The sequence below is a fragment of the Neoarius graeffei genome, chromosome 12 (assembly GCF_027579695.1).
Source record: "Neoarius graeffei isolate fNeoGra1 chromosome 12, fNeoGra1.pri, whole genome shotgun sequence".
NCBI lineage: Eukaryota > Metazoa > Chordata > Actinopteri > Siluriformes > Ariidae > Neoarius > Neoarius graeffei.
The window spans coordinates 77402224-77424838 of NC_083580.1; the positions used below are offsets into that span (position 1 = coordinate 77402224).

The 22615-nt window shown below is 43.7% G+C and overlaps 1 protein-coding gene across 2 annotated transcripts in view; it reads left to right on the top strand.

Moving 5' to 3' along the window:
* The window catches only part of klf8 (Kruppel like factor 8), a 68969-nt gene that overhangs the window by 31972 nt on the left and 14382 nt on the right, over nt 1-22615 (top strand). For both annotated transcript variants that reach the window (XM_060936463.1, XM_060936464.1), the window contains exons 3-4: nt 16683-17148; nt 21487-21598. In XM_060936463.1, the coding sequence (XP_060792446.1) occupies nt 16683-17148; nt 21487-21598 (578 nt within the window). The remainder of the gene's footprint in view (nt 1-16682; nt 17149-21486; nt 21599-22615) is intronic.

Sequence of the window (22615 nt, forward strand, 5' to 3'; positions counted from 1 at the left end):
AGGTGTAAAAGCAAAGGGGTTGAAAATCAATTGGGGCTTTGCGCTTTATTTTTCCCCGTCACAAACTGTGATCTATGTGACAAATAAATTTAAAATATAAAACATTTTTCACAAAACAAAGACAGAAATTGTACCCATGATGTAAAGAACCATTTCTGTTGAATTGTATTGCAAAGATCAGGAGAAACGGGGATTACGGAGTGGATAATGTCTGTGCGTCAGAAATGCGTGCACCACAGTGACCAACGCAAAGGCTGGAAAAAAATTTTTTTTTTCGTTTTCCAAAGAATGTTTTGATTTAGTTTGAGGACCGTGTGAGGGTTTTATCCCTCCCTCCCTCCCTCCCTCCCTCGAGACCTGGCAATCCTGGTTAATGATAACACTTCTGGAAACACACCTACTGTATCGAGCACAGTCGATCGTCTAAAACCGCTCAAAACGAGCTGCTTTTTTGTTTCCTCTCTTCTATGTAAAGCGACTTCGGGTTTGCAAAAGGCGCTGGGTAAATCTAACTACCGTATTTTTCGGACTATAATGGCCCTTTTCCACTACCCTTTTTCAGCTCACTTCAGCTCGCTTCAGCCCGACACAGCTCGCATTTCGACTACCTCAGAGCAGCACGACTCAGCTCGCTTCAGCCCTGCTTAGCACCCAAAACTCGCACGGTTTTGGAGTGGGGCTGAAGCGAGCCGAACCGAGCCGAGTGGGGCTAGGGGCGTGAGGAGGCACTCCCCTGTGCACTGATTGGCGAGGAGGAGTGTCCTCACATGCCCACACACGCCCCGCGAGCACGCTGGGATCTGTAAACACCGTAAACCCGGAAGAAGAATAATTACGAGAATTTCTGAAGCCTTATGCGCCTCGCCTCATCTATACGCTCTTGCCAGTATCTGTTGGCGTTGTCGGTGACAACAAGCCACAGCACCAAGACCAGCAACACTAACGACTCCATGTATATTGTTTACTATCCGGGTCGTGAGACTACCGCTTAAAAGATCACTGATGTCACTGTTTGCGCCGCCTAACGACATCACGTGACGTCCACCCACTTTCGCTAACTCCACCCAATGTGTCCACCCACTTCCAGCCAGCACGGTTCAGCGCGGTTGTAGTCGAAATGCAACTCCAACAGCCCCGCTCAGCTCGACTCAGCCCGACTCAGCACGGCACGGCTCAGCCCGACTCAGCCGCGTTGGTAGTGGAAAAGCGGCATAAGTCGCACTTTTTTTTTATAAGTCGCCTCTGATTTGATGAAATAAAATTCGACAAAAATGAAGAATGACTCTCCTCGATGATGACTACAGCTTTAATAACAAAGATGAAAGAGCCATGGGGCGATAATAAGCCCTACCGGTAAAAATATTCTAAAAGCAAACTGATTAATGCATCAGTAATAGGCTACTAATATTAGTTATAATAATACTATAGGCTATTAGTAATAAAGATAGTGATAGTATTAAAGATAGTAGTAGATATTTAAAATAATCAGACTAGGCTACTTACAGTGCAAAGGTCGCGTCATCACTGCTCAGCTGTTCGTTTATTAAATAAACAATGCAGTCGCGCAGTAACCACGCGCCGCTTATCAGATACAATCACAGATTCTATGGATAGAATAACCCTTCAAAAAAGTGCGACTTGTAGTCCGGTGCGACGTATATATGTTTTTTTTTCGTCTTCATAATGCATTTTTTGGCTGATGCGACTTAAACTCTGGAGCGACGTGTAGTCCGGAAAATACGGTACATATGTTTTATTCTATCCACATTCGCTGGATGTGAGCAACCACGCGCTCTAGCTGCTACTACGAGGCTATCAGCTCATATACCGCGAGTAGAGAAAAACAAAATGGCGGCGGGTGTCGCTGAACGAACCGAGGACGAAAAAACAAACTCTAATCGAAAACAAAATACCAAAAAAAAAGAGCAACAAAATATGGAATGAATGTGTGGATGTTTTTTAAATTTTCCAAGAATTATTATTATTATTATTATCGCATTTTTCACAAATTGCTCCTGTCATTTCGTCGGTTTGTTTACATTCAAAGCGGAAATGATTTCGTCGGACGTTTTGGATAAAGTTTTTTTTTTTTTTTAATTGAATTTGCAGAAAGTTAAAAAATAAAAATGCTCCGCTTCTCAAAATCCAGTAAATGTGGATAGAATAAAAGTTATTCCACTCAATCTCGTCGTACACGGGTCATAACCAGCCGTCAGCTCATGTGCGACTCGATTTCGTGGAATAATTGTTAATTATTGCTTCGCTGTCGGTTGGATGACTGTACGCCGTGACATCACGAGATACTCGTCGTAGATAATTGTCGTTATTAATGCCATCATGCAGCACCAAAATCTACGATAATGAGCAGCTCCTGGCGAGATCGTTTTATGGAATTAGTGTTTCAGTATCAGTATGAGGCTGCACAGAACTGGGTGAAATGGTTTTTTTAAAGGGGGGGGGGGGGGGGTGCGGCGCACTTTTGTACCACACACGAGAGCGCACTTCAGCGAGCATCCCCAGGCTACACGGAGTGAAAATAGGAGGGTTATGAGCTCTAACTGTCGCTTACACACCGAATGCTGTTCTGCCGAAATGATTCGGGATTATTTATTTATTTTATTTAATTAATTTATTTATTTTCAGTTCGTGAACAGCTTCAGCTTCCTCTTTTGTCTTCCTCTCAATACCTTTCCATTCCTCTGTCTTTCTCTGTCTGTGTATATCTGTTCGTTCCAAGTCTCGGCTAGGCCCTAATAGGATACATCGAGGGAGGCTTCCGTTCTGCCGTAGTCATAGCAACGGGGCTCTGGCGGGAGCTGGAAAGGCTGTGATGTAGCCAGCCCACACCCCTCCTTTTGTGTGTGTGTGTGTGTGTGTGTGTACACACACGCACACTCGCGTGCGCACATACTTACCCTCCTCCCTCGAACCCACCCCCTCCACCCCCTCCCAACACTCCCACTCCCACACACTCCACTCCCTCAGCCATGAGGTGCACACAGATTATATACCTGCAGACACACACACACACACACACACACACACACACACACACACACACACACACACACACACACACGTGTCCTTGTGTGCACTCATCTTGAAGCTAACGGGGCGTTCACGCACCACATCCATTTTCTCCTATTTGCTTTCTTTACACACACTTAAGATTTTTGCTTTTGTCCAGCAAATACTTTTTTTCCCATGTAAAGTTTTTTTTATTAAAAAAGTCCATAAAAATCCTTTAACGCAAACCGAATCAGTGCGTTTACTTGACTCCACATCCTCATTCACACCTGCATCAGTTTAACGATGGCGTGTTCATTTGCGAGACAGTTTTCTTCTGAGCCATTTCTCGAGTCATGCAGCCTGTCCGTGACCTTCCTGTCAGGTGATTACCCGGAGAGACACGCCCCTTCGATTTTGATCGCGGCTTTGCTGACGCCGATCCGTAACCCGTCGTCAGCCGTGATCGAGAAGCCACACGGGGAACTGAACACGAACGAAGTGGATTATTTGCTCCATCATCAAAATGTGTTTATCAGTTGGAAGCGTTAAAAGTTGAGTTGCCGACGAATTCGGAAATACTTGAACATATTATAAACAGCAGATTGTTTTTCTCTCTAGGCGGCGGCGGTCGCGTTGTTCGTATCTTAGATGTAGATTAGAAATTTCCCTTCATGGGATCAATCGGATTTCTTCTTATCTCATAGACTAAGAGTCATGTTGATCGTAACATTTGTATATTACAGATTTTAGCCTGATTATGTTCAGATTAAAGGACACGATCGTTGAAAACTAACCGAATTCTAGTCGCCGGATCAATCTGTTTCTGTAACGTGTTTGGAATAAACAGATAAAATGTGTAATTTATAAGGAACTCTCAGCCATCATGACGTCAGAGTTGCTTCCCGTGACGATCCCGGCGGACAAGTTGACCGACCCAGTACCACTTTTACAATCGAATGCTGTGCAATACGACGTTATTTTCACAGAACACCGTTCACAGAGATAATACAATAATATGGTACTAAAAAAAAAAAAAGTTTGCAATGAAAATAACCGCACTAATTATGAGAAAAACGACGAGCAAAATCACCACAGTAGATCACGCGGTAAGCAAATGGTGGGGTCTCGCCTGGATCCGGCTTCAGGAACTTCTACATCGTCAATCCCGCAGCCTCATTTTGACTTTTCACGGTGTCCTTATAGCGGTGTAGATGAATACGGCAGCGTGCGTGTATTTTGACCAAAACTTAGCCACTTTTAAATGTGAAAATAATAATCTATCCATCCATTATCTGTAGCCGCTTTATCCTTCTACAGGGTCGCAGGCAAGCTGGAGCCTATCCCAGCTGACTACGGGCGAAAGGCGGGGTACACCCTGGACAAGTCGCCAGGTCATCACAGGGCCGACACATAGACACAGACAACCATTCACACTCACATTCACACCTACGCTCAATTTAGAGTCACCAGTTAACCTAACCTGCATGTCTTTGGACTGCCCACGCGGACACGGGGAGAACATGCAAACTCCACACAGAAAGGCCCTCGCCGGCCACGGGGCTCGAACCCGGACCTTCTTGCTGTGAGGCAACCGTGCCAATCACTGTGCCACCCATGAAAATAATCTAATCAATATCCTTTCAGAATTACTACCTCAACTCGGTGTTGCTTTGAATTACAGGTCAAGGTGCTTAATTATCCGCCGCCCAAGTGAAGTTTGACGGGGGATATCGAAACGGGTTCCGTCTGGTCACGCTTTTGTTTCCAGGCCATATCTTTAAAACTACTGAAGATATCTTCATGAAACTTTTGTATACATATCAAGCAACATATGAACTGGTGTTTTTTTTTTTTTTTTTGCTATTTTGCATTTAAAACAAATAAATAAATTTCAAATTTTTTACATAAAAAAATAGATTTTGACTTAGTTTCTAAGAGCAATGTTCGTTTCCGGAGCGTATATCCAAAACTATTCATGATACGGATTTGAAACTTGGTATACATTTTAACAAGGTGATGTAGATGTGCTTTTTCATACTAAGAAATTTGAGAAATTACAATTTTTCATGTTTCCATGGAAACAATTTCAGACTTGGTCTCTCCGGTTAGTCTGAAGGGTAGGTTTTGTTTCCGGAGCAGAACTTGAAAACTATGAGTGGTACGGTTTTGATCGTTGGTATATGTGTTGATTGAGTAATGTACAGTATATTTGCCTTTTGATACTAAGAAATGTGAGAAATTTTAATTTTTAGCTCACCTGGACCAAAGGTCCGCTGGGTTTATGCCATGGGCTGCGGAGGTCAGTGTCGAGCGGTAGGGTTCGTTTCCTGCAGCAGAACTTGAACAATGTGACAAATAATATCTTGAACGTTGGTGTATAGGGCGGGGGATATAGAGGACTGTCTTCCTGTTACAAGTAAATTTTGTATTTTACGATTAATTTCCTTTAATGTTTATATCTCGTAGATTATAGTTTGAGTAACGTTTATAGAAATGTTGACTGATTGTAGCCTAGTAGTAATGTTTATTAGTGATGTTTGTATTTTGTAGATTACGTATATTGCTCATTCATTTCTTAGAGTATCTTATTATAGTAATGTTTTATAGTTTATAGCCGAATATAGCAGTACTGTTAATAATGATGTTCATGGTTTCTATAGATTACTTAATAGTTATTCCACAAAATCGAGTTGTACATGAGCTGATAGCTGAGGCGTAGCACAGAGTCGTCTATAATCCGTGTACGACGAGATTGAGTGGAATAACTTTTTTTTTTTTTTTTAAATTCTACCCACATTCACTGGAGTTTGAGAAACTGAGCATTTTTAGTTTTATTTTTTGCAAATTCAATAAGTTAAAACTTTTACACAAAATGTCCGACAAAATCGTTTCCACTTAGAATGTAAACAAACCGGTGGAATGATGCCCCTTTTCCACCAAAGCAGTTCCAGGGCTGGTTCGGGGCCAGTGCTTAGTTTGGAACCGGGTTTTCTGTTTCCACTGACAAAGAACTGGCTCTGGGGCCAGAAAAACCGGTTCCAGGCTAGCACCAACTCTCTGCTGGGCCAGAGGAAAGAACCGCTTACGTCAGCGGGGGGGCGGAGTTGTTAAGACCAACAACAATAACAAGACCGCGAAAGATCGCCATTTTTAAGCGACGAGAAGCAGCAGCTGTACAAACGCAAAGTCATCCATTATTATTATTATTATTATTATTATTGTTGTTGTTGTTGTTGCTGCTGCTGCTGCTTCCGTGTTGTTTTTGCTTTGATATTCGCGCCAAGGTTTATGCAAACGTAGCGACGTAACTGACATATACAGCGACGTACCGGTAACTGACGTATACAGCGACGTAATGATGTGGCTTTCCTTAGCACCGCGAGCTATGGAAAAGCAAACTGGGTCTCAGCTGGCTCGCAAGTTGAACGAGTCGTGAACCAGCACCAGCACTGGCCCCGAACCAGCCCTGGAACTGATTTGGTGGAAAAGGGGTATGACAGGAGTGATTTGTGAAAAAAATGCTACAATACGTTCTTACCATCAAATCCTTTTTTTTTTTTCCTCCATATTTTGTTGCCTTTTTTTTATTTTGTTTTCGAGTAGCTTTTATTTTGTCCTCGGTTGCTTCAGCCAGCAACGCACTCCGCCATTTTGTTTTTCTCTATTCACGGTATATGAGCTGATATCCTAGTAGTAGAGTAGCCAGTCAGAGCACGTGAATGTGGATAGAATAAAACTTAATAGTAATATTATTAGTGATGTTTTTTTATATCGTGTATGTGTGTGTGTGTATATATATATATATATATATATATATATATATATATATATAAACCTATTTTTATTTTTACCTTTATTTCATTGAAGAACTTTTGCAGTACTGTAGCTTAAAGATTTTATGAAGCATTCTGGAGCAGCTGAAAAGGTTTCTGTGCCTTGCTGCTGTTTACCGAGGTTTATTTTTATTATCTGGCCTTTTTTTGAAAACTCAAATAGCTCCATTATGCCTTGTTTACTGGTCCAGTGATCTGTGCTCGGTACAGGATGCGATGCTTGAGACCGGAGAGAAGATTGAGGAGATCCACAGTAACAGAGCTACTGCAGTGTGATAAAGCTGCAGTTACTTGCCGCGTTGGCTGCTCGGATAGTTGTTAAAGGGTGCGGCCAAGTGCCACGCCCTTTCCGAGCCTCTGTCTGGCATTAATAATCTCCCTCAGCAGCCGCTCCCTTCATCCGTCCCCACCTCCTCCAGTTTATCATCCATATCTCTCCTCACACTCTGGCACGTCACATGGCAAGCAGACTGATGTCCGACCTCGCCCAGCAGACGGAGGCCAGCGCAGACGTACAGTCCCGTAACACGTCTTTATAGTGCTTGTTTCACTCTGCTGTGTTTCTTTAAGTTACACAAACAAACTTGGGTATCGTTGACTTGAAATCGGAGCAGGACCTTTTGATCGAGGGAGGGATGAACACAGCGTACATGCTTCGGTGGAGCCTGGAAACAGGAAAGGCTTTATCGTGGCTCATGGAGTAAAGTTAAGCAAGACGTTGTATTGGGAAGGTTGCAGAGTTTGTACATTATGGACTACAGTCAAGGACTTGCTCATGCATGTGCACTGTATTCAAATCTAAAACCTTTTTAAAGCATATTAAGTAACTCACCGAAGGCACCCTGGACTCCACCATGTGGCAGGTTGGCAACATTTTCACATCGTTATCCATTATCTAAATTGTTAAAGGATGCCCTTTAACTGCCACGCCCTCTCTGAGACTGTTTGGCGTTAATAATCTCCCTCCGAAGCCGAGCCCTTCATCCATTTATTCCTCTGGATACGCCATTACAGAATATAAACTCTCCTCTGCTTAAATCTATAGTATACAGGAGCCTTGGAAAATATTTAAGAAAATTGATTATTCGTTATTTTTAATGTGAGGGTTTTTTTTTTTAATGAAATAAGGTGCAATCTTGGACAAATTACTGGCAAGTTACTGTAGGATTGTTTTATTGTAAATACGTGATATATAGTGGGTTTTTTTTTTTGGGTCACGTATGCCGCTTTTCCACTACCAACGCGGCTGAGTTGGGCTGAGCCGTGCGGTGCTGAGTTGGGCTGAGTCGAGCTGAGCGGGGCTGTTGGGGTTGCATTTCGACTACAGCCGCGCTGAACCGTGCTGGCTGGAAGTGGGTGGACACATTGGGTGGAGTTAGCGAAAGTGGGTGGACGTCACGTGATGTCGTTAAGCGGCGCAAACGGTGACATCAGTGAGCTTTTAAGCGGTAGTCTCACGACCCGGATAGTAAACAATAAACATGGAGGACATGGAGTCGTTAGTGTTGCTGGTCTTGGTTCTGTGGCTTGTTGTCACCGACAACGCCAACAGATACTGGCAAGAGCGTATAGATGAGGCGAGGCGCATAAGGCTTCATAATTCTCGTAATTCGTAATTCTTCTTCTTCCGGGTTTACGGTGTTTACAGATCCCAGCGTGCTCGCGGGGCGTGTGTGGGCATGTGAGGACACTCCTCCTCACCAATCAGTGCACAGGGGAGTGTCTGCTCACGCCCCCAGCCTCACTCGGCTCGGTTTGGCTCGCTTCAGCCCCACTCCAAAACCGTGCGAGTTTTGGGTGCTGAGCAGGGCTGAAGCGAGCTGAATCGTGCTGTTCTGAGGTAGTTGAAACGCGAGCCGTGTCAGGCTGAAGCGAGCTAAAGTGAGCTGAAAAAGGGTAGTGGAAAAGGGCCACAAGTAGCCTGGGAAATCCCATGCTGCTTTGCACAATCGTTCCGATCTGAAAAGACAGCATGGAAACTATGGTCTAAAGGCTCGCCTGAGTTAGGGAGCCAATCAGAGAGTGGGGAGGGGTGGAAAGACAGTGACGCGTACTACTCGACAAACGGAAGCTTGTAGTTTATTTGGGACTGTTTACGGATCACATTTAACATGGCGGCGAGCGATACAAACCAAACTTTCGATCAAGCTTTAGACACTGTTCTGAATAGTTTAGAGCGAAAGTTTGTTTTAAAAAAAAGAACAGCGTTTGGCGTTACAGTCTTTCTTCGTCACTCTAACTACATCACCGGGTACAACTGCCATGATTGGCCATGGGCTACGTATATGCCAAATGATAGACATTCGCAACGTCCAGTAAACGGCCGTTGACGATCGTAAACCACACCTCCCCTACGAGAAATTCAATAGGCGGATTCCAGACCATATTTCACTTGTGATATGGTCTGGTGTTAACCAGACTAGTCACCAAGTGGAGTCGACTTGAAATATTCCACTCTTCACTTTTAATTTTTGAGCTAATCATGTAAACCTGTGGAATTTGAAGTCGTGTAAAATGTATTAAGTCATTAAAAAGAGTCAAAAATTTAACTGATTTAAAAAAAAAAAACCCAAAAACTATTTATATGCTTTTAATTATTGAAGGAAATAATCAAGACTTGGCAAATAAAATACTACAAATAGCTTTGTTACTCCTTTAATCTATCATTTCAATCTATTTTTATTCATTTACTCGTATATTCTCACTCAGTGCTTTATATGATAACGAAGAGGGCGTGTCCAAACCTATCCAGGCGTTGGATTGGTCCGGGGGATTTGCTCTGATATTCATGGATAATTCAGACGAGAGCATTCCAAAGGTGGTCTTTATGTCGTCGACAGTTTCTTTGCCCAGTGATTTGCTCCTGATTAAGATCTAATTTTACAGATTATCGTTGAAAGATGAAACCTCGTAACTATTTTCATAAATGCCGACAAACATCACGAGGATGAAGTTTTGTAGACAAGAAGCAATAGACTGGGAAAATTAATTCCTCAGCATCTGATGATTCACCCAGTTCACAGTTTGAATTGATTGGCAGTGTTGGGTTCATGATTCAATTCAATTTCAAATTAAAAATTTGGAAAATTTTTAAATTTTCCAATTATTTATCAAATTAAACATTCCTTTATGGTGATGATACACGGGGCAACTTTTTGGGCAATGTTGCTGGGCAATTGCGTTTTGACTCTTTTCTATTGAGATTGGGCAACATTGTTTCTTTCTGAATGGTTTTGATAATCTCTGGCAACTTTTTGAGATAAGCCAATCAGAACGCGAGTATCGAGTCATGTGACCTCCGGTGAGGTTCGGATCAGAAATTTCAAACAAATATGGCGGCCGCTCAGTGTCAGTGGAGTGAAGAGATGGAGAGATTCCTCATCTGTTTTTACGCCGGTAAGTTGTTATTTTAATATTCTATATGGAGGAATTTACCTCACCAAAGCTCTAAAAAACAACAGACAGCTTGATTAAATGGTCACAGCAAAAATTAAGACATCGTTTTTTTTTTTTTTTTTTTTTTTTTTTTAAGCTAACTGTAAACTGCCGTTGCTAACTGTTGTTGCCCATTGTTAGTTGCCCTGAAAAGTTGCCCTGTGTCTCACCTAGTTGCCCGTTGCCAGCAACATTGCTCGGCAACATTGCCCAAAAAGTTGCCCCGTGTACCATCACCATTAGTTTAATGGATTTTATTTTCTTAACAAAATTCTTTGTCCATATTTGTAAAGGTTGGAGTAAAATAGAATGTAATTCTTGACTGGGTTAGAGTGGGTTGAGATTACACGTTCTGATAATTGCAGTTTTTTTCCTCCCATTGATTTGAAACATTATCAATTTGTAAATTTTAATTTGACATTTTAATTCCTTTCTATCCGTATCAGAGAGAGATTTGTCTCGCAAAAACAAGTGAGAGTGTGGGATTATTCATGAATGATTAATAAAGTGCTGTAATACTTCGTACATGTCATTCTTAGGGCTCGGTTATCTATTCTCGAGTCGCTGATTAATAATAGCATTAATAAAGCACTGGACTGTATGTAGACACTGTGCAGTACGTGCTCTGTGTCCGCAGCGGAGAGTCTATTCTGGTTTAGACGGGTTTGGCTCTGCAGCTCACACGCGATCCAGATGTATATCGGCTTTAATGCTGTGTGGATATGAAGCAGAGATTAAAAATGCACCGTGATGCTTCATACGCACAGGATTTAGGTTCTGTATCGCATTTTGCACGAACGACGAGCTACAGGATGTACAGCTTTTCACTACATGTTTCGCTGTATTTGTTCAACACTGTGATTTTGATTTTGGTTTCATTCATCCACAGCCGAGTGTGTTTACGTTCCTGACCTGGAAAATCTTTCGGTAAAGTGACCTTGTGGAAATACGTTGACCTGGTTATGGACTCGCTGACCTCCCTCTGATTTAATGTGGGATTTAATCCTCGACTATGGTAGTTGAGTACACATAATCATTGTGCACTTTGATTAGCCGGCGATGCGTTAGCTTAGCTGGGCCCGAAGTAGGGATGGCGAAAACTAAAAAAAAATCTTGACTGACCACCGAGCCTCATTAGCCGGTTAAAGTCGGTTAACCTACGAGTTTAAAAGTCTAGAATTGGAATTATTGCAGGGATGCAAACGGCGCGCCTTTTGGCGGATGCTGCCCTCTCCACGGCTGAATCGCGCAGATCTTTCCCAAGGGGGGGCGTACCGTCCGACTTCATCAAAGCAAATTCTGCATATAGAGATCTTGCAGTCACGTGACCGGAAAGTGCACAACCGCCATCTTGTCGGTCAAAAACACCGCTGAATACTGCTGCACTCGTGTACAGAATGGATCAATTTCAACCGACGGACTACACGGCTCATTTTTCTAATGAACAGATAAATAGATATATGTCTAAAATAAACGATCTACAGATTTGTGACCCTTATGGCTTTCCGGACGGAGTTTTCACGACCGGATTTTGAACTGCCAGCGGAATACCCGGACGTGTATAATTACCTCATTAACTTTCCCTCGCTGTTCAGTGGTGAAGCACTGCGTGCTTATAAATCTCTGGACAGTTATCTTTACAGAAATTCAGAATTTGTCAGCGACTCAGATGTGGCATCTTGTAAACAAGAATCCTCATTGGATGGGTAAGTCACTTAAGTATTGAGTATAGCACTGACCAGCCGATTATAGAATAGAATAAGGTAATTCCAGCTGTAATTCCAAATCGTCCGTCTTGTTTACATGGATCTGGCGTTGGAGAGGTAGAGGCTTGGCAGTGGAGATTTGAGTGGCTGTTTTCTGAGCTTAGTCAACAGGCCGGCTCTGCAGCCTCGCTTTTGCTTCCGCTCCCGGCACCGCCTCCTTCGCTTTGCTTCCAATAACAATCCACGGAGACCCCGCTGGTCTCGCTATCTCGTCCGGAATGTTTTTTTTTTTTTTTTCTCGTCCGAAATGTTGTGCATGCGATGGAAATCACTACAAACCGTCATTTTCTGCTGGAAACCAATGTCCAGTAAGTCCATATGGTTGTAGTGGATATTGAAGTCCGGTACAGACGAACAACACGCAAAAATACACACAAAAAACATAAACGTGCACAGGTAGGGAGAGCTTGTAGCCGCAGCCGTTGTAGTAGAATTGTATATAGTAGGGTTTTCCAGAAGAAAAGGTAGAAGTAAAAGCAGAAGTAGAAGGCGGAATATGGCGTTTGACCGACAAGATGGCGTCTGTCACAATCTGGATCGGCTGTGACGTCACATGCAAGTGCTCCATAAGCAAATGCCGCCACAGTCCACGAAACACAGGAAATACAAGCACGAGAAGAAAACAGCAAATCAGAAAGCCGCCGCCCGTGCAAAATTTAATGTGCGCATTCTGATCTACTGATTGCGTAGCTTCTGCGCAAACGCGCGCAGCCCCCCGATCCACTGCCCTCCTTTCACAACCCTCACGCCTCATAGACTGCAACGGCACCCGCTGATTTAGTAATTTTAATACAGAGTCCACCTTGAAATTACAATCGGACACTCCAACGCCCCCCCCCCCCCCCCCCCCAAAAAAAAAAAAAAACAAACAAACAAACAAACGGATCTGCGCGATTAAAAAAAAAAAGTCGGCATCTACGCCTTTAGTTTGTGTGGAGAGATATGATCTGCAATAACATGCATTGTTGGCTACAGACCGAAACATACTTTCAGAATGCACTGGCCAAGGCAGGACTAAACTCCATGTGCCTTCTAATAATTAAAAAAAAAAAAAGAATAGTAATTTGTAAGCTAAAAAGCCGGCGTCTACACTTTTCTTTCACCGAGTGGCAGCTGGGCGGGACATGACTGAATGGGTGTTTCTGATTTGTCAGCTGTCTGCTCCAAAATCGGCAGCTTCAAAACGATTGATTTTTTTTTTTTTTTAACCGACAACCAAAAAAAAATTAACCGGTTGACTTTGATTCGGTCAACCACCGGTCAAACGGTCATCGGTTAACACCCCTAGCCCAAAGTACGGGTTGTGGCCCCGCGCGGGGTCGTTCGATTTATAAATGGTGTCGTATGAAAACAACTGCCGCTAGTTCATCGAAAATATTGAGTCGCGACACTGTGGAAGAAACGAAGTAAAAAAGAAACAAAAAACACACAAATAATAAGCTTTTATTAAACATGCATTTCTAAGCGCTATGGCCATGATGCCAAAGCTTGTGCAGTGGACAAAATTGTAACGTGAACTTGGGGCTGTTTGCGTAAACGATTTGGGCACCCCTGCATCAGGTGCTGCTCGGTTAATAAGACACGCCCCCTCATTATCATATAAGCACTTGTATGAAGAGATAAGGAAATCGGCAAAATAGGAGACGGGTTAAAGATTTTTATGGAATTGATTTTATTAAAAAGCTGAAGAAAAATAAAACCTGATTGGACAAGATAATGGATGTAAGTACTGTTGGTGCATCCATAGATGTTAAATGTAATAAATTGGTGCCATGATTATGGGTGTGATGGTATTACAAAAATATCATATTCTCGAAACTTCTTGGTATTACACACAATATATCATTTTGCAAGTGATGAGAAAGTGCTGCATTTAAAAAACAAAAACCCTGTTCGACAATGAATTCATTTCTAATTCTTAATTATATTAAATTATTTGCATCAGCTACTTCGAGTAATATATTTAATATGATGTTACAATATCCATGATATCAGAAAAATGTATTGTGACCTACGTTTATCACAATATCGATATTGTATTGTATCGCCCAGCCCTAACCACGATATCTCAGAAAAGCATATTGTGACATTTGTTTATCATGATATCGATATTCTATTTTATTCTATCCACATTCACTAGATATGAGCAATCGCATGCTCTGATTGGCTACTCTACTACTAGGATATCAGCTCATATATCGTGAGTAGAGAAAAACAAAATGGCGGAGCGCATCAAGTCAGAACTATCACTTTATTTCTAGAATAAATATAGTCCCCCCCCCCCCCCCCCCCCCAAAAAAAAAGCTCCTGTTTCCACACTCCAGCCCAGTTGGTGGCAGTATTGCACCTTTAAGTTGATTTGCCAACCACCAAAAAACCCTAAAGAAGAAGAAAATGGCAGTGTGTGTTACTGAACCAACCGAAGACGAAATAAAAACTGTACTCGAAAACAAACATACGCCCCAATTTTTTTTTTAAAGCAACAAAATATGGAATGAAAGTATTTGATGTTAAGGATGTATCTTTTTTTAAAATTTTTTAAAATTAAGAATTCTTCTTGTAGCATTTTTCACAAATTGCTCCTGTCATTTCGCCGGTTTGTTTGCATTCTAAGCAGAAATTATTTCGTTGGGCGTTTTTGTGTAAATTTTCTAATCAGATTTGCGAAAAAATTTAAAATTTAAAATGCTCTGTTTCTCAAAATCCGGTGAATGTGGATAGAATAAAACAGTTATTCCACTCAATCTTGTCGTACATGGATTATAGACAACTCGGGGCTACGCGCCTCGTCGGCCATCAGCTCGTGTACGACAAGATTGAGTGGAATAACTGTTAATTATTGTCAAATTGAAAAACTCTAAAAAGAGTTTTGAATTTGCGATCTATAATCAGACGTTTCAAGTTTGTTTCGAGGTGTCGTTCTGTTCGTTTCTTAGTTCAGGAAGTGTATCGATTTTTTTATTATTTTTTTTTTTTGATGGATGAAGACGAAGTTGAAAAATGCTGCAGTAATCGATGAAATGATGAGCATCAACCAGGGTTGTTGTCAATATGGTGCTGATTTTTTTTTTTTCTCAAGAAATTGGCAATTGATTTAGTACAAAGGTCCCCCCCCCCCCCCCCCCCCCCCTCGCTCTGCAGTGCAGTCAGTACTATGAGCTTGGCTCCAACTGAGCGAGCTTTGGACCAGAACACTGCTCTCTTTTCTCTTGGCAGCCTGTACATTAATCGACACACCACTGGATGCCAGAGAACATTATAATTGCATCGAGACTTTGGCTCTAAAGCTATGTTCATTATACACACTTTCACAGATGCCGTGATGCAGCCAACGTTTTCACCACCCCCACCCTCCAGGAGCACTGAATTCTCTTCTGCTGGTTTCTTCCACGCTACTTCGTGTCTTATCTCGCTGCTCACATCGGCTTGTCTCACGACGGGCGACAGCTATTGAAACATTCTCGATTAACGTCACGCGCAGCAAGCTGATAACGAGGTGCTTATCAATGCTTTCCTCTTCCGGACTCAAGTAGCTGAAAAGAGGACCGAAGCAAAAGGTGGCGTGGAGGAAGGGTGGAGATCAGAAGAGGGTGAGGTGACAGGGTGGAGGAACATAGCGAGGGGGGAAAAAAAAGGGAGGGCGGGAACGAGGGAGCAAAGCCGGAAAAATGACTCAGCTGATACCTCCCAGTTTCCATGGTAACCAGAGGCCTTTCCCACCCACTTTTTTTTTTTTTTAAATTCTCTCCCTCTCTCTGCCTACTCGCTTACTCCTTTTTGTCACGTCTTTTTCCTTCCTGGCACCTAACCTCAACCTCGAGGCCTCTTTATTTACAGGCCGCCTATGAGGGGAATTAAACGGATCAAATTCATTGTTCGGTTTCACAGACTCACCCTCTGGTTCTGTTGTTGTTTGTTTGGGCCTCTGTGACGCACACTGTTTACGGTCATGTATGCGACATGAACGGAGGCTTTAATGATGCACGATGTCTTTAATGAAACCAGAGTGTCATAAACGTTTGTACATTTTGTGCTCACTGCGTTTTGTTGACCTTAAAAAGATCTGGAGAATTCTTCAACCGTGTTTCCTCTGAACACATTGCTATGAAAAACTACAGGCCCCCCCCCCAGTGTGTGTGTGTGTGTGTGTGTGTGTGGAGCTGGATAGATGCCAGGGTTCAGGCCTGCTCCTCTGCTGCATTGAGGCCCCATCAGGACAACTATTGTTCGTGAACTGGAGAAGTTCTCTTCTCTTCTCTTCTCTTCTCTTCTCTTCTCTTCTCTTCTCTTCTCTTCTCTTCTCTTCTCTTCTCTTCTCTTCTCTTCTCTTCTCTTCTCTTCTCTTCTCTTCTCTTCTCTTCTCTTCTCTTCTCTGCGTTCATCTCCCAAACCTTCTCTTTTTTTTCCATCCCTCTCTCCATATCTTTTTCAGCACTACTTTACTTTTCCTCTGTGCCCTTCTTGTCTTTTCTTTTGCCCTACAGTTCTTCCTCCGTTATCTTTATCCTCCATCTCTTCTTCTGCTTTTTCTATTTCTGTTCTGCTTTCTGTTCTCGTGTTTTCACACTTGACTTTTTTCCCCTCTTGACCCTTCTCTCTCTCTCTCTCTCTCTCTCTCTCTCTCTCTCTCTCTCGGCAGAAGCAAGAGCCCGAGGATGATTGTCCAGAGCCGACGGACCTGAAGCTGAAGTCCTCTCCCCCTCCTCTCTGCATCATCAGCACCCACACGGCTGATGCTGACCAGACCGAGCCCGTGGACCTGTCGCTTAACAAGCCCCGCCCCTCGCTACCTGTTGCGGCCACGCCAGTCAATCCTGCGCCAGTTACGGGCGGAATCAGCACCAGTACCACCCTCCCGGCTGTCCTGGCATCCCCGGGCTCTATTCTAGCCTCGACACAGGGCGTCGGAGGACAACAGATCCTACACGTTATCCACACCATCCCCTCAGTGAACGTCACGGGTAAAGTGGGCCAGCTTCAGACCATCCCTGTGGTGGTACAGTCGTTGCCTGTGGTCTACACAGCTGTGCCTGCTGACGGAGTGCCTGCTGCTGCCGCCATCACCGTGCCACTCATTGGCACAGATGGCCGCTCGGAAGGGTCAGGTGAGGAGAACACCGTATCTGTATTCCTCTCTTTCACTGCTCTTGCTGCTGTTTTATTTAGTGTGGGATACAATTGCTTTGGTGTCGGGTAGCTTATTGTAAAGGTGACGGAGATATGACGCTCTAGGACTGGTCTAAAACCAAGAAGCTGAAGATGATGTACAGGGCATGTTCACTGGATATACATTTTCTAAACACTGAGTGTGTCTTTGAGAATTTTTACTGAACATTGGCTCATGTAGAGCCAGAGAGCATCATTTAATTTTAACTATATAATGTACACACATACAGGTATTACCTGTGTTCATCCATCCATCATTCCAGCTGCCTGCCTGCTTGCCCATCCATCCATCTGTCTGTCCATCTGTCTGTCCATCCATCCACCCAACTGCCTGCCCATCCATCCGTCTGTCTGTCCATCCATCCACCCAACTGCCTGCCCATCCATCCGTCTGTCTGTCCATCCATCCACCCAGCTGCCTGCCCATCCATCTGTCTGTCTATCCATCCACCCAACTGCCTGCCCATCCATCTGTCCGTCCATCCATCCACCCAACTGCCTGCCCATCCATCTGTCCGTCCATCCATCCACCCAACTGCCTGCCCATCCATCTGTCCGTCCATCCATCAGTCCAACTGCCTGCCCATCCATCCAACTGTCTGCCCACTCATCCATCTGTCTGTCCATCCATCCACCCAACTGTCTGCCCATCCATCCGCCCATCCATCCATCAGTCCAACTGCCTGCCCATCCATCCGCCCATCCATCCATCAGTCCAACTGCCTGCCCATCCATCCGCCCATCCATCCATCAGTCCAACTGCCTGCCCATCCATCCATCCAACTGCCCATCCATCCAACTGTCTGCCCACTCACCCACTCATCCATCTGTCTGTTCATCTATCCACCCAACTGCCTGCCCATCCATCTGTCCATCCGCCCATCCATCCAACTGTCTGCCCACTCATCCATCTGTCTGTCTGTCCATCCATCCACCCAACTGCCTGCCCATCCATCTGTCCGCCCATCCATCTGTCCATCCATCCATCAGTCCAACTGCCTGCCCATCCATCCGCCCACTCATCCATCCATCCGTCCACTCATCCATCCGTCCACTCGTCCATCCATCCGCCCACTCGTCCATCCATCCGCCCACTCATCCATCCATCCATCCATCCGCCCACTCATCCATCCATCCATCCGCCCACTCATCCATCCATCCATCCATCCGCCCACTCATCCATCCATCCATCCATCCGCCCACTCATCCATCCATCCATCCATCTGCCCACTCATCCACCCAACTGCCTGCCCACTCATCCACCCAACTGCCTGCCTGTCTTTCCGTCCATCCTGGAGCCTATCCTGGGAACAGCTGAGGCAGGAATACACTCCGAATAGGGTGCCATTTGCGAAGTCATTTAATTTTCGAATAGCTAATCCACCTACCAGTATGCTTGTTGGAGGGAACCAGAGAATCCGGTGGAAATCTGCAGTCAGACCCTCAGGACCAAACCGTGGACCCTGAAGCTGTGAAGCAGCCACTCTGCTCTCTCCCCACTCTCACCAGCGTCCACTGTGCCACCTGCTTGTTCATTAGTTTTATTTTATTACATTTTACAGTAGCGAGGTGGTAGTAAAACGTAATTAAATAAAACTAATGAACAAGTTTTTGAACCAAGTGGCTTTTTAGTATTTAAATTGCTTCAGTAGTCAGAACCTGATTCTTGGGCTCAAATTTAATGGATTTCTTCAAAAGCGTTAATTGATGGTGTTAAATTATGTACATGTGAACACTCTACAGTTTTCTCATGCCATAGTTATAATCTTTGGCTGTAGTACTTTTGGTATCGCTTATCTCTCTTCCTATTCTCTCTCTCTCTCTCTCTCTCTCTCTCGGGTCTCGATGAGTAGTCAACATGCGCATGTTCGCCCACGAGTATTTGATAAAACCCATGACGGAATGAGAACTAAAGCTCGATCACCACACATGATGCAGGGATTGCAAATGACTGAGTGATGCTTTAAGCTCCACCCATAGATTCGTATCAACCGAAAAAGCACCGGCTCACACTGTGACCCGTGTTCCTTTATGCTCTCGTTTATCAGGTTGAAATGAGAATCAGATCATTAATCAGCTCTCTGTATAACGAGGATTATTAGCATATAAAAGCTTTCAGATACGTAACTGTCCGTAAATCGGAGAGGACGTGAGTTCCCCTTTTTTTCATCCTGTCGTGGTTTGTTCCGCCTGAGGCTTTTTTTCTCTTCTCCATTGCCCTTTTGACTTCATAGCTCTCCACTTCACTGTGCCAAAAAGGAAATGAAGCCTAATAATGAAAACCAAGACAAAGATGGGAAATGAAAGTGAAAACGCAGCATGAAATATGCGGGTGGGTGGGTGGGGGGTTGATGGATGGCTGGATTCTGCACAAATTTTTCTAATGATTAAAAAAAAAAAAAGTGTCTGTAGGTGTATTTGGCGTATTGTGATTTCATTCTTAACCCCAAGGAAGGGAGGTTTTTTTTTTTTTACCTATTTTTTTCTTTTCTTTTGTCGTCTGCCCAAACACTGCCAAGCTGCTTTGTTGTTGTGTTTTTTTTTTTTTTTTAAATGTCAAGTCAAGGGCTGTACATAACCACTGGCAAGGTGAGTTATATTTTTGGGTGTGGCTCCTTTTGACAGGGTTAGTTTCAATTACTAATATTACTGTGTGGAAAAACATGGAGATGGAGGAAGAGCTCTGAATTTAAAATGAGAGACACACACAGTTATTGAGCAGAATAATATTGAGATGCTTTGAGAGACGAAGATCAGGGTTTGCCAAGGCTTTTCATTCCAAACAGTTCCCTCTTTGATTCTGAATCAAACCAACAGAACCTCCTCTCGTCTCCTCTCGTCTCGTCTCCTCTCCTCTCGTCTCCCACCAGGGGGTTAAGTTGCCCTAAAGAGGGATCCGCCCACATCCTGCTCACCCACACCTATTTTTAATAAGGAGCTTGAGGTTAATTTACAATCTCTGTCTTTCCATCTTTCTTTCCTGGACGCACCCAAAGAGCTGACTGCATACCACAGCCACACCCAGATTTAACGAGCAATTCTCAGTTCTGAACGATGCACAGGGAGGGAACGGCTTGTTGTTCTGGAAGTAATAGTGTCTGACTCGAATACACGGAAAAATAGTGAGCTCTTTCTCTGAAGTCAACTCTGTTTAAATCTCCAGCGTCTGTAGCGTGCGTTGGATTAGGGATCTGGGTGAGGAGGAGGAGATGATGATGTAATATCGATCATGATAAATTGTCTCAATTCATGTTTCTGAGATATCAAAGGTATCTAACGGTTCAAAAAAAAGATTACGAACTGTAGAGCTAGCTGATTTTCATTTATTCTGTCTGATTTTTAGCAAACCTGTTTATCACGACACGTATCGTGTATCATTATATATATGAAATATTTTTGCCCAGCCTTTTGTCTCATGACCAGTTTCTGGCATTTTTGGAGAAAACAGCAACGAGCCCGTTAATTCAAATCACACTTATTAGCGTCAACCGTTTCAGTCGTCAATAAACTTTTACACCAAAGACTTTTCAACCCGTGTGTACATTATGCACTCGGAGTTAGGAATCATTGTCCCCCCCCCCCCCCCCCCCCCCCCCAACTACTGCAAGAACAATGACCTTTTGGAAATTTGTGGCTCCGAGTTCATCAACAAATGAACCCGATACCAAATTCTTCTAATTGATCATCCTACAAGGGAGCATTTCAATCCTGACTGGGCGTGGTCTCTTCCAGGATGACTCCACCCACATTTCCCAGTGCATGAGCGCTAACTGATGAGGGTGAAAATGGCCTTCACATTCATCAGATTGGACACCTGCAGGAGATTTTGGAGTGATGGATTAGACTGAGCTCTTCATCATCATCAAAACACTGTCAGATATCATCAAACTTTTTTTGTGTGTGTTCATTGGTTCTAGAGACGTGTAGAATCGCTGACCAGGTGCACGCTGGTCGCTTGTGGTGGCGCAAGACCTTAGTAAGACACTTTTTTGATTTATTTATCTATGGATTTTCCTTTAATTCGTCACCAGTCTTGTGAAACGTGTTTTGTGGGAATCGTTCATGTTGCAGAGGTGGATAATTGAGATTAGGTTGAAAAATCTGGAGTATTCTTTTACTGGTCACCAACCATCGAGTGTTCATGAGCGAGCTTTTGGATCGATGCTGGTCACGAGAGTGTCTGGAACTGTTTTCTACTTGCTTGGTGTGTTTTGGGTTTAGCTGAGGTTAAATAGCTAAAATTCTTGGCCTTCTTTCCTCATCTTGTGTGTGTTCAGTGAGAATTAAGCCCGGCTCGACGTCTCCAGTGGAGTACCAGAGTGACAGTGATGCAGAGAGCGGCACGGAGTCCGGATCGGCTTCGTTCAGAACGCAGAGCATGGACAACAGGTGAGTGTGTGTGCGGTGAGATTTGGACCAGGAGCATCTCTGCAGCTCTGTGTGGCATAGCTGCATCACTGATTAGACACTTGCATAACTGCAACACCACTGCTCTGCTCTTGTGGAGCTTACAAGCTGTGTGTGTGTGTGTGTGTGTGTGTGTGTGTGTGTGTGTTGTTGCTGGGCAGGGTTCTCTCCAAACTGGGTATAAACAAGGTTACGTAACTCAGTTTGTCGTCACATCTCCTTATGAATGCTTTTCAAAGAGGGTGTAATGGGGGGGAGAGAGAGAGAGAGAGGGAAAGGGGGGATAATCAGGATGGACGACTGAAAACCTTACTGCGAAATTATCTGGATAAAAAGACAAAGAACCCAGGGCTGAAATTAGGGGGAAAGGGAGCGAACTAGTTGGCAGGCAGTGGGAGTGGACAGGCGCGAGAGAGAGGAAGGAAAATAGGGGAGCAAGAGACACACAGGCAGAAAAAAACGAGGGGGAGGGTAAGTTGGAAGAAGAAGGAGAGATCAGCATTGGACTGGAAACGCTCCAGCTGTATGGGATTTAGACATTCACACCCTTTAGCTCCCTCTGCTGGTGCTCTAGCAGTATTTCACAAAAAGGCTCAGATAGATACGGGTGACTAATGATGCGCATTAGGGTCACATGATATGAACCTGGATCAGTATCGGGTCAGAGGTCATTCCAAATCGATGTTTTTAATACACGCTTTGAACTCGTATGACGAGCACAAAGACATGATTGAAGATCAGCGGTCTTCAAAATGTCGGCCATGTGGACTGATTTGTAAAAGGATTTTATTAAAAATATACTTTTATGGCAAATTGTTGAAAATTCACTTAAATATCCACCAATCCGGTAATATTTTAGTGCTTTCCACTGCCACCAAGCAGCTCCCGACTGCACTGCTGCTAATGTTGTTGTTATTCCTTCCATCTCTTCTTCTTACACCTGAGATGGTGGAAATGTGATTCTCCTTAATGCAGTTTATCAGCATCTCTTTTAGGTCG